Source organism: Petaurus breviceps, unplaced genomic scaffold (genome assembly GCF_028583685.1).
Source record: "Petaurus breviceps papuanus isolate PSGF00001 unplaced genomic scaffold, PetGlider_PUasm1.0 207, whole genome shotgun sequence".
In the NCBI taxonomy this organism is placed as follows: domain Eukaryota; kingdom Metazoa; phylum Chordata; class Mammalia; order Diprotodontia; family Petauridae; genus Petaurus; species Petaurus breviceps.
The window spans coordinates 652,120-675,714 of record NW_027185850.1 but is presented as its reverse complement, the minus strand read 5'-3'; the positions used below and the strand labels follow the sequence as shown (position 1 = coordinate 675,714).

General features: G+C 38.8%; 1 protein-coding gene across 1 annotated transcript in view; it reads right to left on the bottom strand.

The window, feature by feature from the left end:
• LOC138164860 (leucine-rich repeat and IQ domain-containing protein 3-like) overlaps positions 1-23,595 on the bottom strand; it is a 151,745-nt gene that overhangs the window by 103,329 nt on the left and 24,821 nt on the right. The window contains exon 3 of the mRNA XM_069092780.1: positions 18,720-18,850. Within this exon, the coding sequence (XP_068948881.1) occupies positions 18,720-18,850 (131 nt within the window). The remainder of the gene's footprint in view (positions 1-18,719; positions 18,851-23,595) is intronic.

The window sequence follows — 23,595 nt, the reverse complement described above, 5'->3', positions numbered from 1 at the left end:
TACAAAGATAAGTGAAAACGGTCCCGGCCCCCCAAGAGCTTATGGTCTAATGAAAGAACACAACATGCAAATGACTAAGGATCAACAAGATATATGTGAAGGATAAATTATACATAATCTTAGGGGAAAGTCAAGGAGATGCATTAACATGAGGCATTTTATTCCTGTATCGGGGGCAGGGAATGAACATTTATGTAGAGACTCCCATGTGCCAGGCAGTGTGCCAAACAAATGCTTTATAAATATTATCTCATTTGATCATCAGAACAACCCTGGGAAGGAGCTGCTTGTTTTTATCCCCATTTTGTAATTGAGGAAACTGAGGCAGAGGTGAAAGTACTCGCCCAAGGTCACACAGTTGGTGAATGTCTGAGGTTGGATTGGAGTTCAGGTCTTCCTGACTCTCTTTGTTGTGCCGCCTAAGTGCCTGCAAGCCATGAGCATGATGGCGAGGATCAGAGTCACACATATACACATACACATAATGGCAGCTTCAGACTCAGCCTTGTCCTCATGCACACCGAACAAATGACATTTCTTCAAAGATGATTAAACTTACTTCCCCCCAATTGGTGACATCTATTCTAAGCAAACATTTGACGCCATAATGATGCAGCCTCTATCTGACTGCTCTAAGACTCATCAGGACTTTTGCATGAAATAAAATTTCATATGTAAAACACGGAATATCCACCTTGGGCATGTCACTGCTTTGAGCTAGCACAGCCTGACCTTAAATTATACAGAATTATTCTGGTAAAGCTTCGTGTGAAGGGAAAGTTTCCAAGTAACATAATATCACTTTTTTTATTTCCCTTAAATATGTTCTCACACACAGAAAGCTCAAGCTCAAATAAACATCACCTTTAAGAGCCTAAGAGCCTGGGATGGAAGAGGGCTGCCTGGCTGGCTCCAGGACTCAGAAAAACTTTTAGAATCCTTGGCCTGTATACAACACAAACAATGTTCCTGTTAGGGTGTTATTAAAATTGAAGCAATACAAAGACATTAGGAATCGCCTCCACATTGTGTAAATCTTTCCGATCCACAGTAACAATATGGTCCTGGGTTAGACTAAGGTTCTTCCTGCCTTGGCCGCCAATGAGACTGATCATAGCAGAGTCCTGAAGGAGATTTCAGTGGGTTGAATTGGCTTTTATTATATTTTATTATTAATAAAAATTAATTTTATTATTGGTTTTTGTCAACATCACTTTTCATCACAGGGGAGTCAGAAGATACACTTGGCAACCCCAAATTAGTGTAAACACTAGACGGTGTTTCCAGGCAAGATTGGCTGCGTAGGTGTGGGAATAAACTTCACCTCAATATTTTAGAGGTTTGATGACTCCTCCAAAAACATGCCTTTCTCTTCCCAGAGGAAAGAACTATTCCTAGATGATTGCCTTTGTCAAGTCTCTAAAGGCTTGAGTGGAGAAATAAAGTGTCTTTAATTAAGATAACATGGCAGCAAACCTGCCACCCTGGGGGGTGTCCAGTGGATTTCTCAACCAAAGAGACCCATGATATTGCTTTTTCTTGTTTTAGGAGGAGAGGGGGGAGGAGACAGTAGGAGGTAGCAGGACTGGTCATGAGACCTCAGTGGCCCTTGGCACCTGGGTAAGGAAAGCCATTTCATTCTGGCTGTTTTGCCCTTCATGCCATGAATACCAATGGAAGGGCTCAAGGACACTAGAAGCTGAGATGCAACCTAAGATAAGTTTCTTTAAAAGGTGGGTGGGAAGACTTAGGGTGTGGTTCAGCTCAACCTAATCAAGAATAAATATCTTGGGGGCAGCTTGGTGGTGCAATGGATAGAGCACCGGCCCTAGAGTCCTGAGGACCTGAGTTCAAATCAGGCCTCAGACACTTAACACAAAAACTAGCCATGTGACTTTGGGCAAGTCACTTAACCCCAATTGCCCTCCAAAAAACAAAATAAAAAGAATAAACATCTTGAGGAGGAATGTAAGGACATTCCTGAACTTCAGACATTACTAGGATCATCAAAGGCAGTGGCAGTCCACAGTGCATGTCCAGTGACAAATGTCTGTCATTATATTAACAGCTTTGTCCCCATCTTTCTCTACTTGGCATGCTCAATGAGAAGCCTCAATTAAATGACAGCATGGGGGGGGGGGGAGGAGAGAAGGTTGACAACCTGCTGTCCATACACTTCCTTCCTCATTCCCTTCCTCAGACCACTATGACTACAGAAGACTCATGGTGTTTCACTGCTTTTGTATTTTTTATTGTTTTATTTTATTTGGACCATAAGGGACAGAAAGGGGAAAGAAAAAGGAAGGGAGGAAGGGAGGAGGGAAGGAAAGAGAAAGGGAGGGAGGAAAGGGATGGAAAGAAAAAGGGAAGGAGGGAAAGCAGGTAGAACCTCAAAAAAGCAGGAAGGAAAAATTATCAAGAGACCAAAAAGGTCAATAGACATTTATTAAGCTCGTACTATATGCCAGGTACTGTGCTAATCACTGGACCACACCAAAATGAAGAAATGGTATCATAAAACTGAAAATAAACTGAAAACTCCCAGTGAAAAAGAAAATAAAAAATTATCAGAGGCCCCATGTAAAATGTATAAAAATCAAGACACTACAAAAAGGAAGAAATGAGGAAATGGGAAATCAAATCTCTTTGGTTTTATTTTTATTTAAGGGGGAAATTAGGAGATCTGGACTGAAATAAGAGGTGGAACTAGGAGCTCTTAAATAATTCATCGAGAGAACAGAGAGAAGCCACTTTTGAACCCATGACAGCAAATCTCTCTACAAAGCTAACCATTCTGGAAAACGAGAGGGGCAAACATGGTTTCTGATGGGAAGGCGAAATGGCTAAAGTCCACAGGTGTGGGCAGCCTCTCTGAAAGAATTATAAACACTTCACATTATGAACAGTTCCAATTCTATTCGAGGAGCCTTGACTAATGACCTACTGTGTGCCAGGCACTTTCACGGGCACCCGAGATAAAAGAACAAAACATCCCTGCTCACAAGGAATTCAACTTTCTATTGGAGGAAACAACATTCACCCAAAAATGAAAGCCAACATCTGGGCACAGACATTCATGGGCAGGATCCAATGAGCTTCAGGTAGGAGGCGATCCTGAGGCTAAGCATGGAGGGCAGGTGGCACTCCAAGGTCCGGGGCTCGGGAGCCCCATTCTGATGGAGACAGCCAGCAAATGGCAGCCCAAGGAGGAGGCAGGGGCGAGACAGGAAGGTACAGGGGAGGGAGGAAGGGAAGGGGTTCTTTTTGGAGCTTTGAAAGTCTGGGGCAGAGCCTGGAAGTGAAAGGAGGGAGGCTGGCCTAGGCCCATCCAACAAAAGGAAGGGAAGAGGAGAATGGGAGAAGATGGGCCTGCCTGGAGGCTGCAGGTCTTTGGGAGAGAGATCCTAGGGGTGGGGAGGAAGGTCCAGGATGATACAGCAGGCATTAGATCGTTGTTGTATTTTTTCCCCAGGAGGAGAACAATGGGCATTAACACTGGAACCCGCCCTGGAACTGGATGGGGAAGGAAGGGTCACACCCCCAGAGCCTGTTTCTTCCCCCTCTAGGTACCAAGGAGTCACCAGAACTTCTTGAAAAGCAGAGTGCAGGGTCAGGCTTGTGTTTAGGATTTCTAAATCAAAATAATCAACCTGCAGAGTATGAAAACCTTAATCTCAGGGGGGAAAACCCCAACAATCTAGTGATGAAAAGCCTACTGTGAACGACAGGAAATCATTGAAGGAAATTTACCTGAACTTCTAAAAAACAAATGTCGTCGTAATTTATATAACACAGTTTAAACTTCAGAACTCCAATTCTGAACAACAAATAGTGTTAAGTAATCAAGAGAAATGTCTTTAGCTATCAAGGAAAACCAGTTTAAATACCAACATGATGGAATTATTTATATATCTATATGGCATGTTAATGTTTGCAAAGAACTTTAAGAATATCACTTTACCTTATCCGCACAGAACTGTGAGGTAGCTACTATTATTGTTGCCCTTTTAAAAAGGAGGAAACTGAGTCAGGCAGAGGTGAAGTGACTTACCCAGGGTCACAGAGAGAATGTGTCAGAGGTTAGATCTGAACACCTGCCACTCGGCCATCTGGCAGCTTCTATCATGGCCCAGAACTAAGTGTGCAGAAGGAAGAGAATGTCACATGGTAGTTCAAAAATCAAACAGAACTAGATGCAACATATAACATAGGCTGTTATCTGTCAAGGAAAACTCATTCACACAGATCAGGCCACTCATCCTCTGCAAGAAAACCAGAGCTTAGAATGCACCACTCTGAAATGACCAAGTCTGAGGATTCAGCTTTAATTCCCCTTTAAATTAGGGGAAATGTTTAAAATGGAGAGAGTGAGGCCAGACCAGCTTAAGCTGTTGGTGGAACTATGAATTCTTATCCTTGGATGCCCTGCCTTTATCTGGGCCAATCCCTTCATTCTCCAGATGAGGAAGGGAACCCTTTCCAAGGGTAGGTCAGAGTCACATATTTAGTGACACGTACATGGCAGGTCAGGTACTGGGACTCACATCCTGCGACCCCAAGTTCAGAACGTGCTTGATCCCACGAGTAAGTCAGCCATTGCTAAAAAGCAATTTAGAGTTATCCAAGAAACGTCATTTAGTTCATTATCCTATAACTGAGAAATCTCCTAGCCAGGTGCGAGAGTATACAGTCCTGCCCCGGACAACTCCCCACCACTCTCAGATTCAGTGCATTATACAGCAAGTCTCAAGTGCATTGGAAACGTTCAGTGGCTGCATCTGTTTGCACAGCCACCTCACACAATTCATCCCAGTGTTCAGAAAAATTGACGTTATTAGATAAATTATATATAAATACTTTTGCAGACAAAATTCAGATTATTGTCGGATTAAACCATCTTGTTGAATGCATAAACATGTCACAGGTTTTGGTTTTTAGTTTTTTAGGGGCATTTCTACTAGATTCCTTGGATATCTTCATTATGACATCTCTTTCTAGTGCATGTTAGTTGGCATTTACTGGGCATTAGGTTATTATTAGGTTATTTTGAAATGTTACTTGAAGAATACATTTTCAAAACATTATTCTGTGACAGAATTCAGGCTTAGGTTATTATTTCAAAATGTACCTTTGAAGAATATATTTCCAACACAGTACTCTGAAATAGAATTGAGGCCATCAAACTTTTAAAAGTTTCTCTTTTGTTTTGTTGCCCAAGAATGTGCTTGATATCCATGTGTCTTAGCTAAATTGCCATTGCAATATAGAACCAGTGAGACATGAATACAGCATCTTACATTTACAGAAATATCTCGCATCTGTGCTTAGCTTAATAGAAAACCATTCAGTGTTCTTAAAGCTTAGACCAAGGAAAATCTTTCTGAATAACAACAGATTTCTTAGGCAAAATGTTTTTGGGTTTTACTTTTCATTTGCCTTGATGGGGTATTAAAGATAAAACAGGGTTATTAACAGAATCAAATAAGAATCACAATCATGAAACATTTTCCCAAGAAACTTCTCTTGAATATATTAGAGTATGCTGGCTTAAAAAAGATTTTGATCAAATGTTTCACTGGGTAGAACCAGTTCCCCAGACTCGCCTAGATGCACCTGTGATTACTTTCCAAAAAGCTACTGCGTACCATGCAGACTCAAAAAAATAGTATTTTCTTCATTAACAAAGTTAAGTATGGTCCTACTAATGCCAGGAGACAACAACGGACTTGTCCTTTGACTCAAATAACACAAGAAGAGGATGTAAAAGTGAGAAGGGCTTAGAGGCCATTTCCCATGATCAAGTATCCCAACTACAGGTACATGATCATCATAAGAATTGTTCTCATGACAGGGGTAACAATGTTTCTTCATCCAATGGGTGAAAGGGTATTGACAGGTGTTCTCTGAACATGTGACAAAAGGGTTCAAAAAAATCACAGCAAAGCTACTAACCAAGACCAGACTTCATTTTGCAGAGAAGTACTGAAGACTAAGAAGAACAGACCACTGAGAGGGTTGGTGAGATGCAAGTGGAAACAGTTTATCCAGGATGACTGCCTCTGAATGACTGATTCAAGGGTGGATTCTGTATTTGCGTCAACTCAACAAAGAAATGTCAGACAAATGACTGAGACCTGAATGTGTGTTTACTGAGACAGAGGAGTTTCTATGACAGTAACTGAAGATCAGGCCATTGACTGCTGTCCTGAAAGAGAACAGATTTTTGTTATTGCTATTGTTGTTCTTAAATTAATTCAGATTCTGCAATGAATGAAACGATGGAAACGTGTCACTGTAGGTGCAAAAAATTAGCACCTATATGAGACCAGGAAAATGATTAGTGACTAACCAGCATTACACACCAAAAGCTTGATATACTTAATAAACAGGTTAACAAAACCCTGTATTTCAAGTACAAATTCCAAAAATTCTTTGAGAATTATTGAAACCAAAATATTATTAAGAATTGAACTATGACCCCAAATGCCTGGATGGAACACTGACCCATAACATTCAAGAGCAATGTGTTTGCTTAAATATGTCACCATATTAAAAATTCATAAACTTCAAGCTACATGAAATGAAAAAAAATACTTTCAAAACAGAGAAACCTAGAGGTGTCAGTTGGAAGTGGGTGTGAACAGGACACGTGACACGTTAGGAGTAATGAAGGATGCATCATCCCTATCATCCCGGCTCCAAAGGGATCCAGTATGCTCTCAGCGAGTCTGTAGGAAAGGAGATGGCAGCAAAACCCTCTGATTCAAAATCGAAAAGCAGTCAACTATCCATCACTGCCACGTTGTAGTCATTGTGGTTTCAGTGGTATTCAACTCTTCATGACCCCATTTGAGGTTATCTTGGCACAGACATTGGAGTGTTCTGCCATTTCCTTCTCCAGCTCATTTGACAGAAAAGAAAACTAAGGCAGACAGGGTGAAGTGACTTGCCCAGGGTCACACAGCTAGTAAGTGTCTAAGGCTGGGTTTGAACTCAGGTCTTCCTGACTTCAGGCCCTGGCACTCTTATCCACTGCACCACCTAGGTGCCCATCTCTGCAATAATCTCTAGAATATTAAATGAAAAAGATAACTAGCAAGAGAGCTCAGACTATTTCCAACAGAAAAGATAGAAGACAATAACAGCCAACAGAGGTAGACCTCTGAATGGAGGCATATGGAGAGTTATGACGCTAGAGTGGAATCAAACAGGCCCCCATCAGGTCTATCCCATTTGAACCCAATCAAAACTATGAAAACGAACAAGAGTCAAGCTAATGGGTGAGTCTTGGATTGATTTAAACCTATAGACAAATGCCAATGTAGACAGAATCCTAGGTGTCATTCCATAAAGAATTATGGAAAAATACAAATGGAATAAGCCCTTCTTTGATAACAAAAGCCCCTGGAAAACACTGCATTCTATTCAGTTTGAGATGTCTGCAGCATACAAGACACTGTGTGCTGAACATGCGCGTCCTCAGGAAGTTCCTAATCACAGACGGGAATGAAAATGAACACAGAAAGACAAAACAAGGCAGAAGACGCTAAGTAAAGAAGAGATGTCCAGCAGGGAAAGATCCATTGAGCTGGGAGTGTGGAATTAAGGCTCCCTGAGGAGGTGCTGACCATACTGGGCACTGGTGGAAGGGAAGTGTTTCAGTCCATGGAGACTGTGGGGAAAAGGAAGGGAAGGATCATTGATTAGGCACCTTCTTCTGTGTGACAGGCACTGTGCTAAGTGCCTTACAAATATTGGTCCTCACAATAACCCTGCGAGGTAAGTGATCTTATTCCCATTTTATAGTTGAGAAAACAAATAGAAGTTGTAACTTACCCAAGGTCACACAGCTAGCAAGAGTCCAGTGCTCTGACCTTTGCACAACCTAGCTATCTAGGGTTAATGAAATGTAGAGGAAATGAGCCTGCTATTTAAGGTTCATTTAAAAATGTGTGTCCAAGTCTGTGCACACATGGTCCCTTCAAAAGAGTCAATGTTTGGAAGTTTTATTTATTGTGTAATGGTTTTTTAATTTTACATCATTTTTATTTTTTAAAAAAAGGTTTTTTGGGCAATCTCACAAAGGGATGAAATGTGTCTGTATTCTAAGACAGGACTGGATTTTATAAAGTCATTGGTAGGAGTTGTTAATTAACTTTAGATGAAGCCATACTTTAATATCCAAAGCTTCTACATAAATCGCAGAATTTAGGCCACAATCCTGACATGCTCTACTCACCTGCCTTGCCTGAGAAGCAATGTAGCAATGCTAAAATATCCACAATTCCACCATCGGTCCACCACAACCTTCCAGCTCCTTTTGTTTTCTTTGAGAAAAGATTCCTAGTTGTATGAATGGGATTTTCTCTAATTATGTGTGTTTTACAGTCAAGTATCTGGAACATGTGCATTCTGAAAAGTCAAGCTTAAGTAGTATTTATAAATGATGAATTGAGAAATATTCTTCAATATTATAAAAATAATAGAATGGTAGAAAATAGTATTCAGAGTTACATGAAAGAGACTAGTAATGGTGTAACCATCACAGCTCAAAAATGAGATTTCAAAATTTTCCCTGCGGGAAATACAAAGGTAATTTACTTTATGCGATAGATTAAATTATGTGTTTCTCTAAAGCTACAAGAAAAATAAATGTTAATATACTGATGCAGGTTCATATTTAAAGGAAAGTTTTCATATTCCAGAAGCATCCCTTAAGAAAGCAAAACAAAACAAAACAAACTTCCATCCTGAAAATAATTACTTCCCAATTAACTTAAAGTTGCAATTTTCATATATTCAGTGCTCAAATTATTCATTAATCAATAAGAATCAAAGAATGCCAGAATTTGAGAGTGTTTCATAGGTCCTCTGTAGTTAAAACCAAAGAGAAGTGTGAATCCCCTCTGAAACCTTACTGCCAATTGGTCATCCAGCCCCTCTTTAAAGGCAGTAAGTGATGGATAGCACATGTCCTCCCCTCCTGAGCCTACCCATTATATTTTGGGATAATTCTAATTAACTACTCCATCTCAAATGCCTTCAGCTTAAAACCACTCACCTGAGCCTTGCTCTTTGAAATGAAGCAAAATAATCTTAATGCCTCTCTTCCACATAGCAACCTTCAAAGGCTAGAAGACAATCAGGCCCTCGTTAAGGATCCCCCTCCTTCTCTGAGATACACTCTTGCAGCTTCTTCAGTAGACCTCTGAATTATATTCTTTCAAGGCATCTCAACTTCCAAATGATACATCAAAACTCAAAACTGTCCCTAGCATTGCTGCTGTGCTCTGGCCAGGGCATCTTACCTGCTCTGAATGGAAGTTGTCCTTTTCTAAATGTGATCAAAGGTCAACTTTTATCTTCTGCTGTCAAACCCTAACACAAGTGGCTCAGATGCTCAGTCTGCTAAAGCCACCTGGGACTTCTTGCTCATATGAACTGCTTTCTAAGCATGTCTCCCCCCACACTGTACTTGTGTATGAACTGAAATAAGTACGTGCTTTTACACTTTAATCCAGTACTCACACGGTTCAATGATCTACTCAATGTCCCATTCCCTCCAGGGGTGAAAACTGTAAATGACCCAGGCCTTCTCCTCCTCTGAGTTCTTTCCTATCCACATGTCTTCCAATAATTTCATCACAGGTAGTTCATCAAACATGTTGGTACCTATCTCATTTTTCCTTGGACACTGTCAGAACAACAATGGAGCCAGTAACTGTCCATCAGTTATCCTTCCCTCCTCACGTGACTGAACCCATCCTCATTTGCCCCCATCCATCTCCTTGAAGAGATCGTTTTACAATCCTTTTCTTTTGTAATTCTTTGTTTACAATATGTTAACCCTATTCGCAGCCACAATGTACTTTTCCATTTTTACTTCAATGCTCTTAAATTTCGACTCCCCAGAGAAGGTAGAATTCCACCAGCAGAAGCCATACATCTATTCTAAAATTCATTCATCATTCAATCACCAAGTATTTATTTGTTATCTACTATTGCTAGGCAATGTAAGGGGGGATGAGGATTCAGGGACAAAAGGAAAATGATTTCCCTTCTCTCAAGGAGCTTGCTTATGTTCTACAAGTAGGGGAAACATGGACACGTATCATTATGTAAAGAATAAATATATTCATGAAAATGACGTTCGATAGGTTTATATGGCATCTTCAGGTTTTTATAGAGAGCTCTATAGAGAGAACTAATATGAAAATACACCAAGTAGTCAAATACATTGGCGAGGGATGGCATTAGAGATGGGAGACCATGAATGGCTTTGTGTGGATACCCTGCTCTCCAGGACTGGGGAGGGCACAGACACAGAAGGTCCAGGTCTGGTCTGGTATCGTTGGCGTTTTGGGTGTTCCCAGCAATGAAGACAGCGGCTGACACATAGCAGGCACCTAGTAAAGGCTAGTTGACTTAATGCCAGACAAGTGTGAGGAATATAGAGCACACCAGTGTGAAGAGACCATGGAGTACAGGAATGAGACTAACTGGAATGAGGCTCTGAAGATGAATTAGGCCAGACTGCAACTGTGAAATCCAAACAGATGCCTTTGTGTTTTGTCTTTGAGGCAACAGTGAGCCTCTGGATTCTGTGGAGGAGGAGTCAGATGTTTAAATATATACGTAAGAAAAGTCACTTTCAAAGCAATAGGACGTTGGTCTGAAATCAGGAGAAACTTGAGAAGTCAGGCTAATTAGGAGGGCACCGCAATCATCTGATGGGGGCCTCAATTAAGACAATGGGCATAGGAGATTTGGAAGATGCAAGAAAAAACTGCAAAATTTTGCAGTTGATTTGTTATTTAGGGTGAGAGAGAGTGAAGAATCCAGGACAAAGGCAAGGTCATGAACTTGGGAGAGTAGAATAATGGTTCCCACAACAGAAACAGGAAAACTTGGTTAACAGGAGATTTATAATGGGAATGTAACAACTCCTGTCATGTATGTGTTGAGTTTGATGTGCTAGTGGAAAATTCAGTCTGAATATCCCACATGTAACCGGGGATGGAGCTAAGAAGAAAGAATGGAGTCACATGTATCGATGCCTTGAATCATTTCCATGAAGAAGATATTTAAACCTATAAGAGATGAAGTCAGTAGAAAGAAAAGAGCCTAGGGATTGGCAAACTATGGCAAATGGGGCAAACATGGCCGTCTTTAGATCACTACCAGCACAGAAAGAGGCAGCAGGACACATTCTCTAGCCTCTATAATGAGTGAGAAAAATATTTATCTATTTGTAAATATATTTATTACATCCTTGCTGCCACTCAAACTTGGTCCTCCCTTAAAAAAAAAAAAGAAAACACTTCAGTGAAACACACCAGCACAGGGATCCCATTAGCTACTCTCTACTCAGGAGATGACAGGAGGGTGAGCACTTCCATGGGGCCAGGAATGATTAATTAAAGCTCCCCATAACGGTATGTTTTGTGTGGCAGAATAATATGACATTGGATGTATATACCACATTCCTTAGTAGACAGACACCTATTTGTTTTCTGTCCCTCTGTACAGCAGAGAGTCCTGGTGAATGTTCTGTTACATGTGGGGTATATCAGTCTCTGTTCTTATCTCCTAGGGCCATATGCCAACACCAGGATCCCTAGGTAAAGGGGTGTTAGCTGTTTAGCAGCATTTCTCATGTAATTCCAAATACTTGTCCAGAATACTTGAACCAATGCATAGCTTATCAACAGTGTGGTAGTGAGCTCATTCGAGAGTCCTCCAATTTGGACATTTTCATCTGTTACTCTTCAGGGTTAGATCTGAGACCTGCACCAGCATTTCATCATAGAATGAATGTCCCCGAGATCTATAACACACTCTTATCCCAGCACTATTTTGTTTCTCCATCTAGTGAGATCCTATTTGCTTCTCGCATGAAGATCTCTTGTTAGCTTCATTTTTATGTACGATCAGCTATTTGATAAATATTCGACACCATTTAGACATATATGGCTAGATGTAGGAGTAACATCATTGCCAGCATTCTCTGTAACAATCTCATGCAAACGGATGGCTACTTATACTACTAGCCATGTTGACTTCATGTTTACTGGTATCAATATTCACTTTAGAAGTCGCATCCAAACAATAATCTTTCCAAGCTGCTTTTTCAGTTTAAAGGTCTTAAAATCATATCATAAGGTCTCCATCCATCTCCATCCATAAGGCAAAAACATTCTTCACCATGGATTATACGTGGTCTCTAATTATGAATCAGAGACAGAGATTTCTGGATGCATTTTTTTTTCTTTCTGGAGGGCAATTGGGGTCAAGTAACTTGCCCAAGGTCACATGGCTAGTTTTTTTGTGTGTTAAGTGTCTGAGGCCGGATTTGAACTCAGGTACTCCTGACTCCAGGGCCAGTGTACCATTCACTGCACCACCTAGCCGCCCCTCTGGATGCATTTTAAAGAATGACAGAAGAGGCATAAAATGAAGAAAAAATCTAAGGACACTTTGGATTACAAATTCAAAATGAAAGTCACAAATGTGCAATAACTAGGTATGTGAGATAACTGACAAGCCCTCACTATCTGCACTATCTGTGGCTCTCCTTTCTACAAGTAAGTTTCAATATTACAAAATGATGACTTCTCTGACAACAGGAGGACTTCATGGTCCTGTTTCATATACATCACACTTCTAAGTTCTGCCCAAATCTGATAACATCGGAATGTTCGACGGCCTCATTGCATCTCGGTTGAAAAGTACAAAGTAAGGTCTGAATTTGAAAGAGGGCTCAGCTTTTCAATCAACAAACATTAAATCATATTCCAATCTGATTCAGATTGGGTACAAACTCAATGTGCAAGTAGAATAAAAAATCCAAGTAGAAAATTAATATTTTTCAATGTAAATTAAATCAAAATGATGCCAAACCAATGGAAGTATGAATGAGCCATTAGTATTTCAAGAAATGTCTTGCTCTCAATCAGACTTGGATGTTGTGATAATAATATACATATATGCATACATGTATATATATACAAGTATGTATGTATGTATGTGTGTGTGTATATACATGTGTGTGTCAAAAAGAATTCAGTGTCAATTCCTAAGAAAAGTTGCTGTTTCTCAAGAATCAGTCCCATCTTCATAATTACATTCTACACTGAGGTAGGAAAAATCATAGCTTGGTCACCTCTCTCAGCATGGGAGAAAGTACTCATCCAAATAACAACCAAAGGGGAAACAGTAAGATTCTTAGATCCAGAAAGGATTCTGGTTGCTAGGGAGGTTATATAGAGGTTTTTTTTTTAATCATATGAGAGCTTCCATTGAAGAGAAAACTACAGAGTTTTCTAATGGATAAATGTTTTCTTTTAATTCTCCTATTTTACTTTATCTTATTTTTTTTCTGAAAGAACAACTGTAGTAATTATTGTACTAACAGTGATTGGGTATACACACACACATACCACACTTTGTGCAATAGTAATAACTCTAAAACAGGCAAAAGTACTTGTTTGCACCCAAAGCTCCTGAGAATACTTTCTAGTAATAGACAGAAATGGGCAGCAAAAGAACTTTTATGAATATTATTATAACTATCACCCTAGGCCAAGGAAAATTAAAAGGAGCAAATTTCATGTGACGTCTAATCCCTTTGAAGCGTTGTATGTTTTTTTTTTTTACTGTATAAACGCATTTTGTGGGAAAATATTATCTAAAATTATTCCATTTGAGATATGAAAGTTCTTTCCTCTTTGATGTACTATTTGCCTTTGATGTATCATGAATGCATTCTTAAATCACAGATGATAAATACAAATTTCAGGGTATTACCCAAAACCAGAAAATTTCCAGTTCAATAATAACACAGGCTATACTATTACAATTATAGTAGAGAAAAACAAATATAACTAAAATGTCTCTAATTTCAGCATGGCTGCCTAAAAACATAGTCTTAGCTTAAAGAAATACAGATCAATAACAATGGGAGGGCAAAGCAATTCTCAGAAATCTTGGTCCCAAAATACACGAATGGGGCAGAGAAGAACAGTGTATGAGAAATTACTGCACAATGACACAAACATGGTAAGAATCCCAGATTAGGTGTAGGAAGTGGCTGAGGCAGGATTTGAATCTAGGTTTTCATAACTCCCAATTCCATCCTCTATCCACTACACCATCCTTTCTCTCCTTAGAATATCTCATTGAAGAAAAATGTTCATAAAATCAGTGATATCATCGGTTAGCTTCAGAAATACATCATTTGGAACAAAAATCTAATGAAAAGCATTTTAGGAGGGTATAGGAAAGGGGTTTGGGGCCTACCATCTCAAACTATCCACTAAATCAATAATCATTTAAATGTTCACTACTAGTTATAAAAGGGTAGAGACAATCAATGGAACAGAAGAGAAGCAAACAGACCTTTTAGAATAATATTCAATAACCCAAATGCCAAAGCTCCTGGGGTTAGCACCCATTATTTTACAAAATCTGCTGGAAAAAGAGGAAAGCTGTCTATTATAAATTAAGTTTTGGCCAACAGGTCACATTATTTATTAAGATAAGCTCGGTGTGGATATCAGACGTTAGTTGAAGATGCCAAGACAGAAGAGACAGGAGGCAGAAGGAGACTCCAATTCCCGCCACCCCCCTCTTCTTGCCAGCCCTTCCTTCTCCATATTTGCATTCCAGTTGGTGGGTCACTCTGTTGTGTCTTTCATGACACTTGCCATGGCAGATTCAACGACTTATAGTCTGTTCATTGTTTTTTGTTTGTTTGTTGCTTTTCCTAGGGAGCCCATAAATGCTGCTTTCATGATTACCATTTTTCTTTTTAACTATTCAAGGACAGCATGTCATGGCTCCATGCACTCCTCACATTTCGTGGGGCCCTTTGTCCCATCAAGAGTTGAATCATTTCAAGACAAACCCAGGAATTAATATGAAAACAATTACAAAACACTGTTTACATAAATAAAGTCAGATATAAACAAGTAGAAAAATATCAATTGCTCATGGGTAAGTCAAGTCAAATATAATAAAAATGACAATTGTGCCTAAGTTAATTTACTTATTCTATCTCATAGCAATCAAAATACCAAAAACATATTTTATATAGCAAGAAAAAAATAACAAACCTCATTTGGAGGAACAAAAGTTCAAGAATTTCAAAGGAATTGTTAAAAAAAAAAGTGCAGGGAAATGACCTACCCTGCACCAGATCTCAAGCTATATTATAAGGCAGTCATCATCAAAATGACCTGGTACTTACTTAAGAAATAGAGTGGTGGATCCGTGGAATAGTTTAGGTCCATAAGGCAACCCTAAATGACCATAGTAATCTAATGTTTGATAAAGTCAAAGATCCATGATTTGGGGACAAGAAATCACTGTTTGACAAAAATTGCTGGAATTACTGGCAGTCTGGCAGAAGCAAGGTGTGAACCAACATCTCGTGCCATATACCTACTAAGGTAAAAATGGATACATGATATTGACATATTGCATGATAATAGAAAATTAGGGGAGTATGGAATATTTTACCTGTCAGATTTATGGATAAATGGAAAATCTGTGATCAAAGAAGAAACAGAGAACATTACAGGATACAAAAAGGACTGTCTTGATTACATCAAATTAAAAAATGGTTTCACAGAAAGAAAACCAATGCAGCCAAAATCAGAAGGAAAGTTGGAAACTGGAAATAAAGTACAGCAAGTTACTCAGATAAAGGCTTCATTTCTCTCAAATATATAGAGAAAGGATTCAAATTTATAAAAATAGAAGTCATTCCCCAATTGATAAACGGTCAAAGGATAGAAACAATTTTAGAAAAAGAAATCAAAGCTATCTATAGTCCTATGGAGAAAAAAAAAATACTCTAAATCACTATTAGTTCAAGAAATGCAAATTATAACAACTCTGAGGTACTAACTCACACTTATCAGATTGGCTAATATGACACAAAAGGAAAATGCCAATTACTGGAGGGGAGGTGGGAAAATTAGGAAATTAGTACACTCTTGGTGAAGTTATAAAATGATCCAACCATCCTGGATTGCAATTTGGAAGTGCAAAACAGTGCTTACCCTTTGATTCATCAATATCACTACTAACTCTGTGTCCCAATGAGATTTAAAAAAAAAGGAAAAGGACCCATATGTACAAAAATATTTATAGCAGATCTTTTTGTGGTGGCAAAGAACTGGAAATTGAGGGGATATCCATCATCTGCTGCTAAACAAGTTGTAGAATATGATTATGATGGAGAATTATTGTATTGTATGAAATGATGAGCAAAATCCTTTCAAAAAAACCTGGAAAGACTTACATGAACTGATGCAAAGTGAAGTAAACAGCACCTGGAGAACACTGTACACAGTAACAGCAATATCCTACAGTGATCAGCTATGAATTACTTATCTATTCTCAGTATTACAATGACCCAAGACAAATCAGAAGGACTCATAATGCAAAATGCTAGCTATCCACCTCAAGAGAAAGAATTTACAGAGCTTGAATGGAGATCAAAGCACACTTTTTTTACTTTATTTTTCTTGTGATTTTTTTGGGGGGTGTGTTTTCTTTCACAACATGTCTAATATGGAAATACATTTTGCATGTGCATAACTTATATCAAATGGCTTGCCTTATCAATGGGGGTGAGAGGGAAAGAGAGAGGGAGAAAATTCAGAACTTAAAGTTTTAAAAATGAATATTAAAAATGTTTTGACATGTAATTGCAAAAAAATGTTTTTTTTAAAAAGATTTAAATTATTTTACTTTGATTTGCAGTATTAATACTTTTAATTAATTTAATTTAATTAATTAATTAATTTAATTAATAAGACCTACATCTGGAGGTCATCTTCCCTTCTATTATTATTGTTTTCTCTATGGATTTATCTACTTATGTATGAGGTTTTTCTTCCTGAGATCTTTGGTAAATTTGGTCTCTTTTTTTTTTCCTTAGTTTCCCTTATTACTCACTTTCTGACTCCCTCCCCTCTAATGGTCATTTCCCTGGGGCCTGGATCTCAGAGTGTCTCAGCCTCTTCCCACACTGGGCAATTTCATGGTTTGCAAACCTAGGTGTCCATGCTAAGTGACTTTTAGGGGAACAGAACTGGCCTCAGCTGGGTGCTAGGCTCTTTCCCTTAGCCTTGGAAAAGTGCCACACAGTCTCAGGACATAACCCTCTGATCCCCCCCCACACACACACCTGATATTTTGTCCCATTATATATTTTCCTCAGGTCTCTGTACTAGTACCAGCAACTCCGAGTTACCCCACTGGTGTTATAGTTGATTTCAGTAGTCTGGGTCTCTGAGGCTCTGGGTAGGGTAGGGGAGAGACGGTTGAGTTCTATTTCAAGCCCACATATGTCTTTCCCCTCTCCCTCTGTCCCTCTGCTCTACTGCAGACACTGCCTATCATAGTCCTGGCTGACTGTTTCTGCCCAAGCAGACTTCTACAGTATGGAACTTGGATCTTCATGGCACTGGAAAGACAAAGAGGAAACCAGGATGTGGGACTGGATTTTATATCAATCTGTCAGGTTCTTGGATTGGCTAGTGCAGTTTTGCTGCCAAGCGTATGGAGGTGGTGGTGATGGTGTTTGGGGATCGGATGCTGAATGAGCTCAGGGTTGGCATAAATTCACTTTTGTTTTTAACCGTTCTGATTCTGGGAGTGCTAAACTATGGAGTCACCTGACATTTTTTTTTCAATCTTTGATGCATAATTTCCATTTTGGAGAGATTTTCTCAGTTGTAAGGATCACAGAAAATGCCCATTCTGCTATATTGTTTGTCATGTGATCCAGAAGTTAGCAGCTCTCTTCAGATCCTGATGAATAGCCCAGGGTACTGAAGACAAGAGCCTCAGGGACAGTGTTGTCACTAAGATTGCCAGCTCTCACCTGTAATGCAATCTCCATGGATATGCAACGTGGTAGCTGCTTGCTAGACTTCCTGCAACTAGACATAACTTATGACCCAGAAAACAAAGTATTGTATCTCAGAGTAACTGGTGCTGTCAAATGCTTTAGCTTCAGATACGGTTTCATTAATGAACTACAAGAATAGGTCTTATCAAGCATTGTAAGATTGACAAAGTGCTTTACAATCTTTATGTCATTTTATCCTTGCAAAAATCCTGAGAAAGAGGGGTTACTAATACTACCATTTTAAAAGTGAGGAAACTGAGGAAGACAGAGGTTAAATGACCTGCCGGATGTAAGATTTGAACTCGGGTCTTTCTGACTCGAAGTCCAGTGTTCTACTGTGCTACTGATTAGAGATTACATATTATTGTCTGCTTTGTTCCCGAACCCTAAGGACACTGGAAATTTTACATTTGACTTGTTATCACCCTATCTCCACCCTTCAACCCAACTATGCCGTTCCTAGGCCTATATACCAAAGAGATCAAAGAGAGAGAAAAAGGATCTACGAGTACAAAAATATTGATAGTACCTCTTTTAGTGGTTGAAAAAAAAAACAGGAAACTAAGGTGGTCCTTAATAATTGGTGAATGATTAAACAAATTACGATATGAATGTTTTGGGATTATCCATAACTCTAGGATTGCTTCAGTTTATTTTGCTACTGTATTTTTTTTCCTTTATCTTTCCCTTTTTAAATTTTACTATCTTATCATTGGTCTCATCCCCTTCACTGAAAACCAAACAAATCAAAACTCTTATAACAAGTATCTAAAGATGTGCTAAAAATAAAACATACCACATTCTTCTTGTCAAATGTCCGCGTATCCATCTTTGGAGTATCACAACTGGTGAATTGTGGGCAACAATTTTATTTATTTTGGAAATAGCATTATTCATCTGGAACACCTCTTTCTCATAGTTTGTGTCCTGTATGAAGGGGAAAAGAGGTTCAAAATATGCTTCATTAATCAAGTTCTTAAAAGGCATTTTTAAGTTTCACATGCAAATCATGGTAGTTAATGTATTGAACATGGATCTCTTACTGAAAAAACAAATAAATAACAGCATAAAGCAATATAATTAAATTTAATTAGAAGACAGAAAAATCAATGAAACTAAATTGGATTAATTCTGTCTTAAAAAACCATGTGTCAGAAACATGATTATATCTACCCCATTCGGACATGTTTACCCTAACCTGGTGGCCTAGCATAAGGTGACCAGAAGTTTTAGCTTGCCCATGATGATCTCAGTTATTCAAATCAAGTTCCTGAGTAGCCTAATACCCTACTGAACTGTAGAGAAATTATCAATTATGTGAAATTAATCTAGAAATCACTATGCCTATACTAACCTGGCATATGATAGTCTAGAAAGCAATTTATAACTTGTTTCCTGTTCATCTGCATCCTGGGATTCCTTTCACTGGAATATGGCACAGTTTCTTGACAAACAAAATCTCTAGTCATCTCAAGAATTGTTATTCCTTATTATTAATCCTCTCCAGAAGCCTTTCTAGTTATAGATAGTGTGGTATGATGAAATGAGAGCAACTGGTTTCCTCTATCTTCTTCTTTACCCCCATTTTGACTACTTTGGCTAATGAGAAATTTGGCCAATGACTCTTAAACAATGATTTCAAAGCACTAAAAATCTAACATTTTTATTGGGTAATCATCAATGGCACATTAAAATGCATTGACTAAGAAATAGGTCTAAAATGTTAAAAAAAATGTTTCTTTTATACAAAGTAATTTGATGAAATAAAATGAAATATAGTTCATTATATAGCTAATCCTTTTATTCAGTTAACTGACTAACATGTACTATTTTCTACGTACTGGAAAAACAAAGAAAGGCAAAGCTACTCTCCCTGTTCTCAAGGAGCCTCTGTTCTAATCTGTTATACAGCATGTAAGTAACTGCGTACATCCAAGACACATACAGAGTAGGTGACCTAGAAAGTGAAGGCCCCAGCAGCTGGGACAATTTGCCAAGCCTTCCTGCAGATGCTGACATTTGAGCTGTCTTGACAGTGAAGCTAGAAGATTCCAGGCATGGAGGAGAATCCATAAAAAGCTAGGGAGGGAGTCAGGAGATTGAGTGTTTTGTGTGATAAACAACAAACAGGTCAGAGTAGCTATACTCTTCATTTTGTATAGGGGGGCTACGTGTAAAATGGAAAAGAAAGCTAGGAGGGCAGGATGGCCCCAGGAAGAGAAGAGGTTTAAATTTCAAACTGAGGAGTTTATATATGATACTGAGGGTAATGGGGGCCATTCAAGGTTATTGAATATTGGGGGGGGGGGATGAGGAACAGGTTGAAGGGACATGATCAAGTATATCTGTGCTTTGTGGAAATCACTTTGGCATCTGTGGAAGATGGGTCAAACTGGAGAGAGCCTTACGGCAGGAGATAATCCAGTTGGGAGGTGATGAGTCCTGGAATACAGCACAGAGCATGTGAGCAGCAAGGAGGAGATGCATATGAGAGATTGTGTGAAGGAAGAAATGCCAGCATCTGATAAAAAACTGCAGATGAGGAACGACAGAAATGATGGGGAGGGCAGGGGGCACTGCCAATGACAAGAGGACTTTGGAAAAAAAGAGGCAGGTGGGGGGGGAACAAAATGAATCCTGTTTTAGACATCTGGGGTTTGAGAGACCTCTGGGGCATCCAGGAGAGGGACTAGGGTTCTAGATATCGATCGGGAATCATACGCATAGAGATTATATTTGAACCCATGGGAATTGATGAGATCACCAAGTAAAGAAAGAAGACAAGGGAGTCCAGGATGCATCTTTGAGGGATGTCAAAAATATTAATTGAAATGTCAAGAGAGTAAATAAGAAAATTGTATGTATCATCATCATCATCATCATCGTCATCTTAATAATTCCAACCTTTAGAGAAAAGGTACACAGTCTTATGACTAGATTACAAAACAGATAAACCACCAGCAAATTTTATTTTATTTTTTTAAAGCAATTGGGGTTAAGTAAATTGCCCAAGATTACACAGTCAGTTTTTTTGTGTGGGTGTTAAGTATCTGAGGCTGAAACTGATCCCGAGTCCTCCCAACTCCAGGGCCAGCGCTCTAACTCACTGGGCTAACTAGCAAATTTTATTTTTAAAAAAGAAAATTGGGGCAGCCAGGTAGCACAGCGAGTAAGAGCACCGGCTCCAGTGTCGGAATGACCTGGGGTTCGAATCCCGGGCTCAGACACTTACACCCACCCAGAAACACCTGGCCGTGTAACCTTGAGCAAGTTACTTAACCCCAATTGCTTTAAAAAAAAAAAAAAAGAAAATCAAATTACCAGTATCAAAAAAAAAGATGAATTTATGGCCAATGCAGAAGAAATAAAAATAATTATGAGAAACTATTTTGCAAAACTATATGTAAGCAAAATTGATACGAATGAATATTTACAAAAATATAAGTTGCCCAGATTAATGGAATAGGAAATAGAAAACTTAAAGTTATCTTCGAAAAATAAACTGAAAAAATAGAAAAATAGAAATGCCTAAAACCAAAAAGTTAAGGAAGAGAGAAATACAGAAAGCAAGAAGGAATAAATAAAAGAAGGAATCCCGGACCAAATGAAACTTAAAAGCTTATTCTATTGGGAATATACTGCATTTACATTGAATATAAATACCGAAAAGGTAAACAATGAATTCCAATACCATATAAATTGTTTAAAAAATAGATAAAGAATGAATCCTCCCAAATTCCTTTATGACTCAAAATGATACCTAAGTGAAGGGAAGTCAAAAAAGAGAAAGAAAACTATGGACCAATATCTCTACTGAATATTTATGCAAAAGATTTAAATACAATTTTAGCAAGGATACTACTGCAATAGTCATCCCTTTATGATTATTCTTCTGATAAAGAAATGGGTTTTGCTTGTATTTATTTTATATCTGACTATTTTCCATCCTAACTCGGCCCCTTTCTTCCCTCTCTGTCCTTGTCTAAGTTTAATGTATGTCTAAAGTAAACTCTGTTGTGTGTGCACACATTCTACCTTCTACAGATGAGTTCAGTTCAATGGCACTTGTGGGAAGTCATCTCCTTCCACTCCATGCTACATGCTTTCATACCCTTCTTTTACATACCAATTATGAGAAATAATTACAGCTCCTTACTCATCTCCCGTAATGTATTCATTTTACTTCCCTTTTTTGCTCTCTAAAACTCATCAAAATGGAACAAAATCAGCACCAATTATACCTATGCAGAAATAGCATGCATGTATATATACATATATATGTACACACATATTATAAAAAAATTGCTATTGCAAAAATACCAATGAAATTTTGAGGAAGATCTATAGATCTTTACATATTTGAGGATAATTATAGTCACTGTTTTTTGAGAGAAATCAATGTGCTTTCTCCCCTTGTGCGTAGTTTATGAAAACAAAGGTCTTAGTTCCATCTCTTTCACATGAATAATTATGGGGGGAAAAGGGCATGAGAACTTTTGTAGGACCAATGACTGTGCTTCATATTTCCACTCAAAATTTAATATTTGAGCTCCTTGGTGTAAAATATTAAAAGTATATTTTTCTCATATTTTTTTAAATTTCGTTATAGCAAGTTGTGATTATTTGAATTCATGAGAACCTCAGATTATCTCAAGAACTTACTATCCTAAAGGCAAAATTTAATGTTTGCTGAATATCTTTAATGGTACACTTCAATATTTGAACACACACATATAGTGTGTTCATATAGCATATACATATATCTATATGTATGTTATACTAACTTTAAACTAGGTTACTAAATTTTTGCTTCGGTGTAAGAGGCATTGGATGGAACCAGTATGGATTCCTTGTCATGGAGCTAAATTCATCACTTTATTTCTACACTGTATCAATAATACCATAGACATCAACTCCTGGACAAAAACATGAAAGTAAGTGTGAACAGTAAAGACATTAGCTATGTACACAAGATAATATGTGTGTCTGTGTGGGTGGGTGTGCACAGAGAGAGGCAAGACACAGAAGCACACACATATAAATACCTAATGGCCCAACAGACATGCAATCATACATATATATGTATATAAACACATACAAACACACAGATTTTCTTTTAAGCGGGGCATCTATGTAACACGGAGCACAGAGCCCCAGGCCCAGAGCCAGGAAGACTTCCTTAATTCAGACCTGGCCTCAGACACTTCCTACCTGTGTGACCCTGGCCAAGTCACTCACCCTGTTTGCCTCAGCTCCCTCGGCTGTATAGTGAGCTGGAGAAGAACACCGCCAAGCCCTGCTGCATCTTTGTCAAAAGCAGCCGAGTGGGGCCACAAGAGCTGCACAGGACTGAGAATGACCGAACAACGTTTCTGTCTCTACATATATAAGTGTACGTTGTCCCTATCTCTCTAAGGCGGGTCACCTTTGAGCCTTCTCATCTCTATGAAATTCTGTGTCTGCTCTAAAAGACCCAACATGCCCACGCTGGAGCTGGCGGATGAGCAATGCCCAAAACTGCTCTACAAAAAAGAGACCAGCCCCGACCTCGTCCTCAGCGGCCTGTCTCCTTGGTAAAGGAGATAATGAAGCAAACACAACGAGCAGGAAGCCGGGCTACAAGGCCTGGTACTTTGTATCATCCTGATCTGCTGCACGCAGGCTGGCTCTGC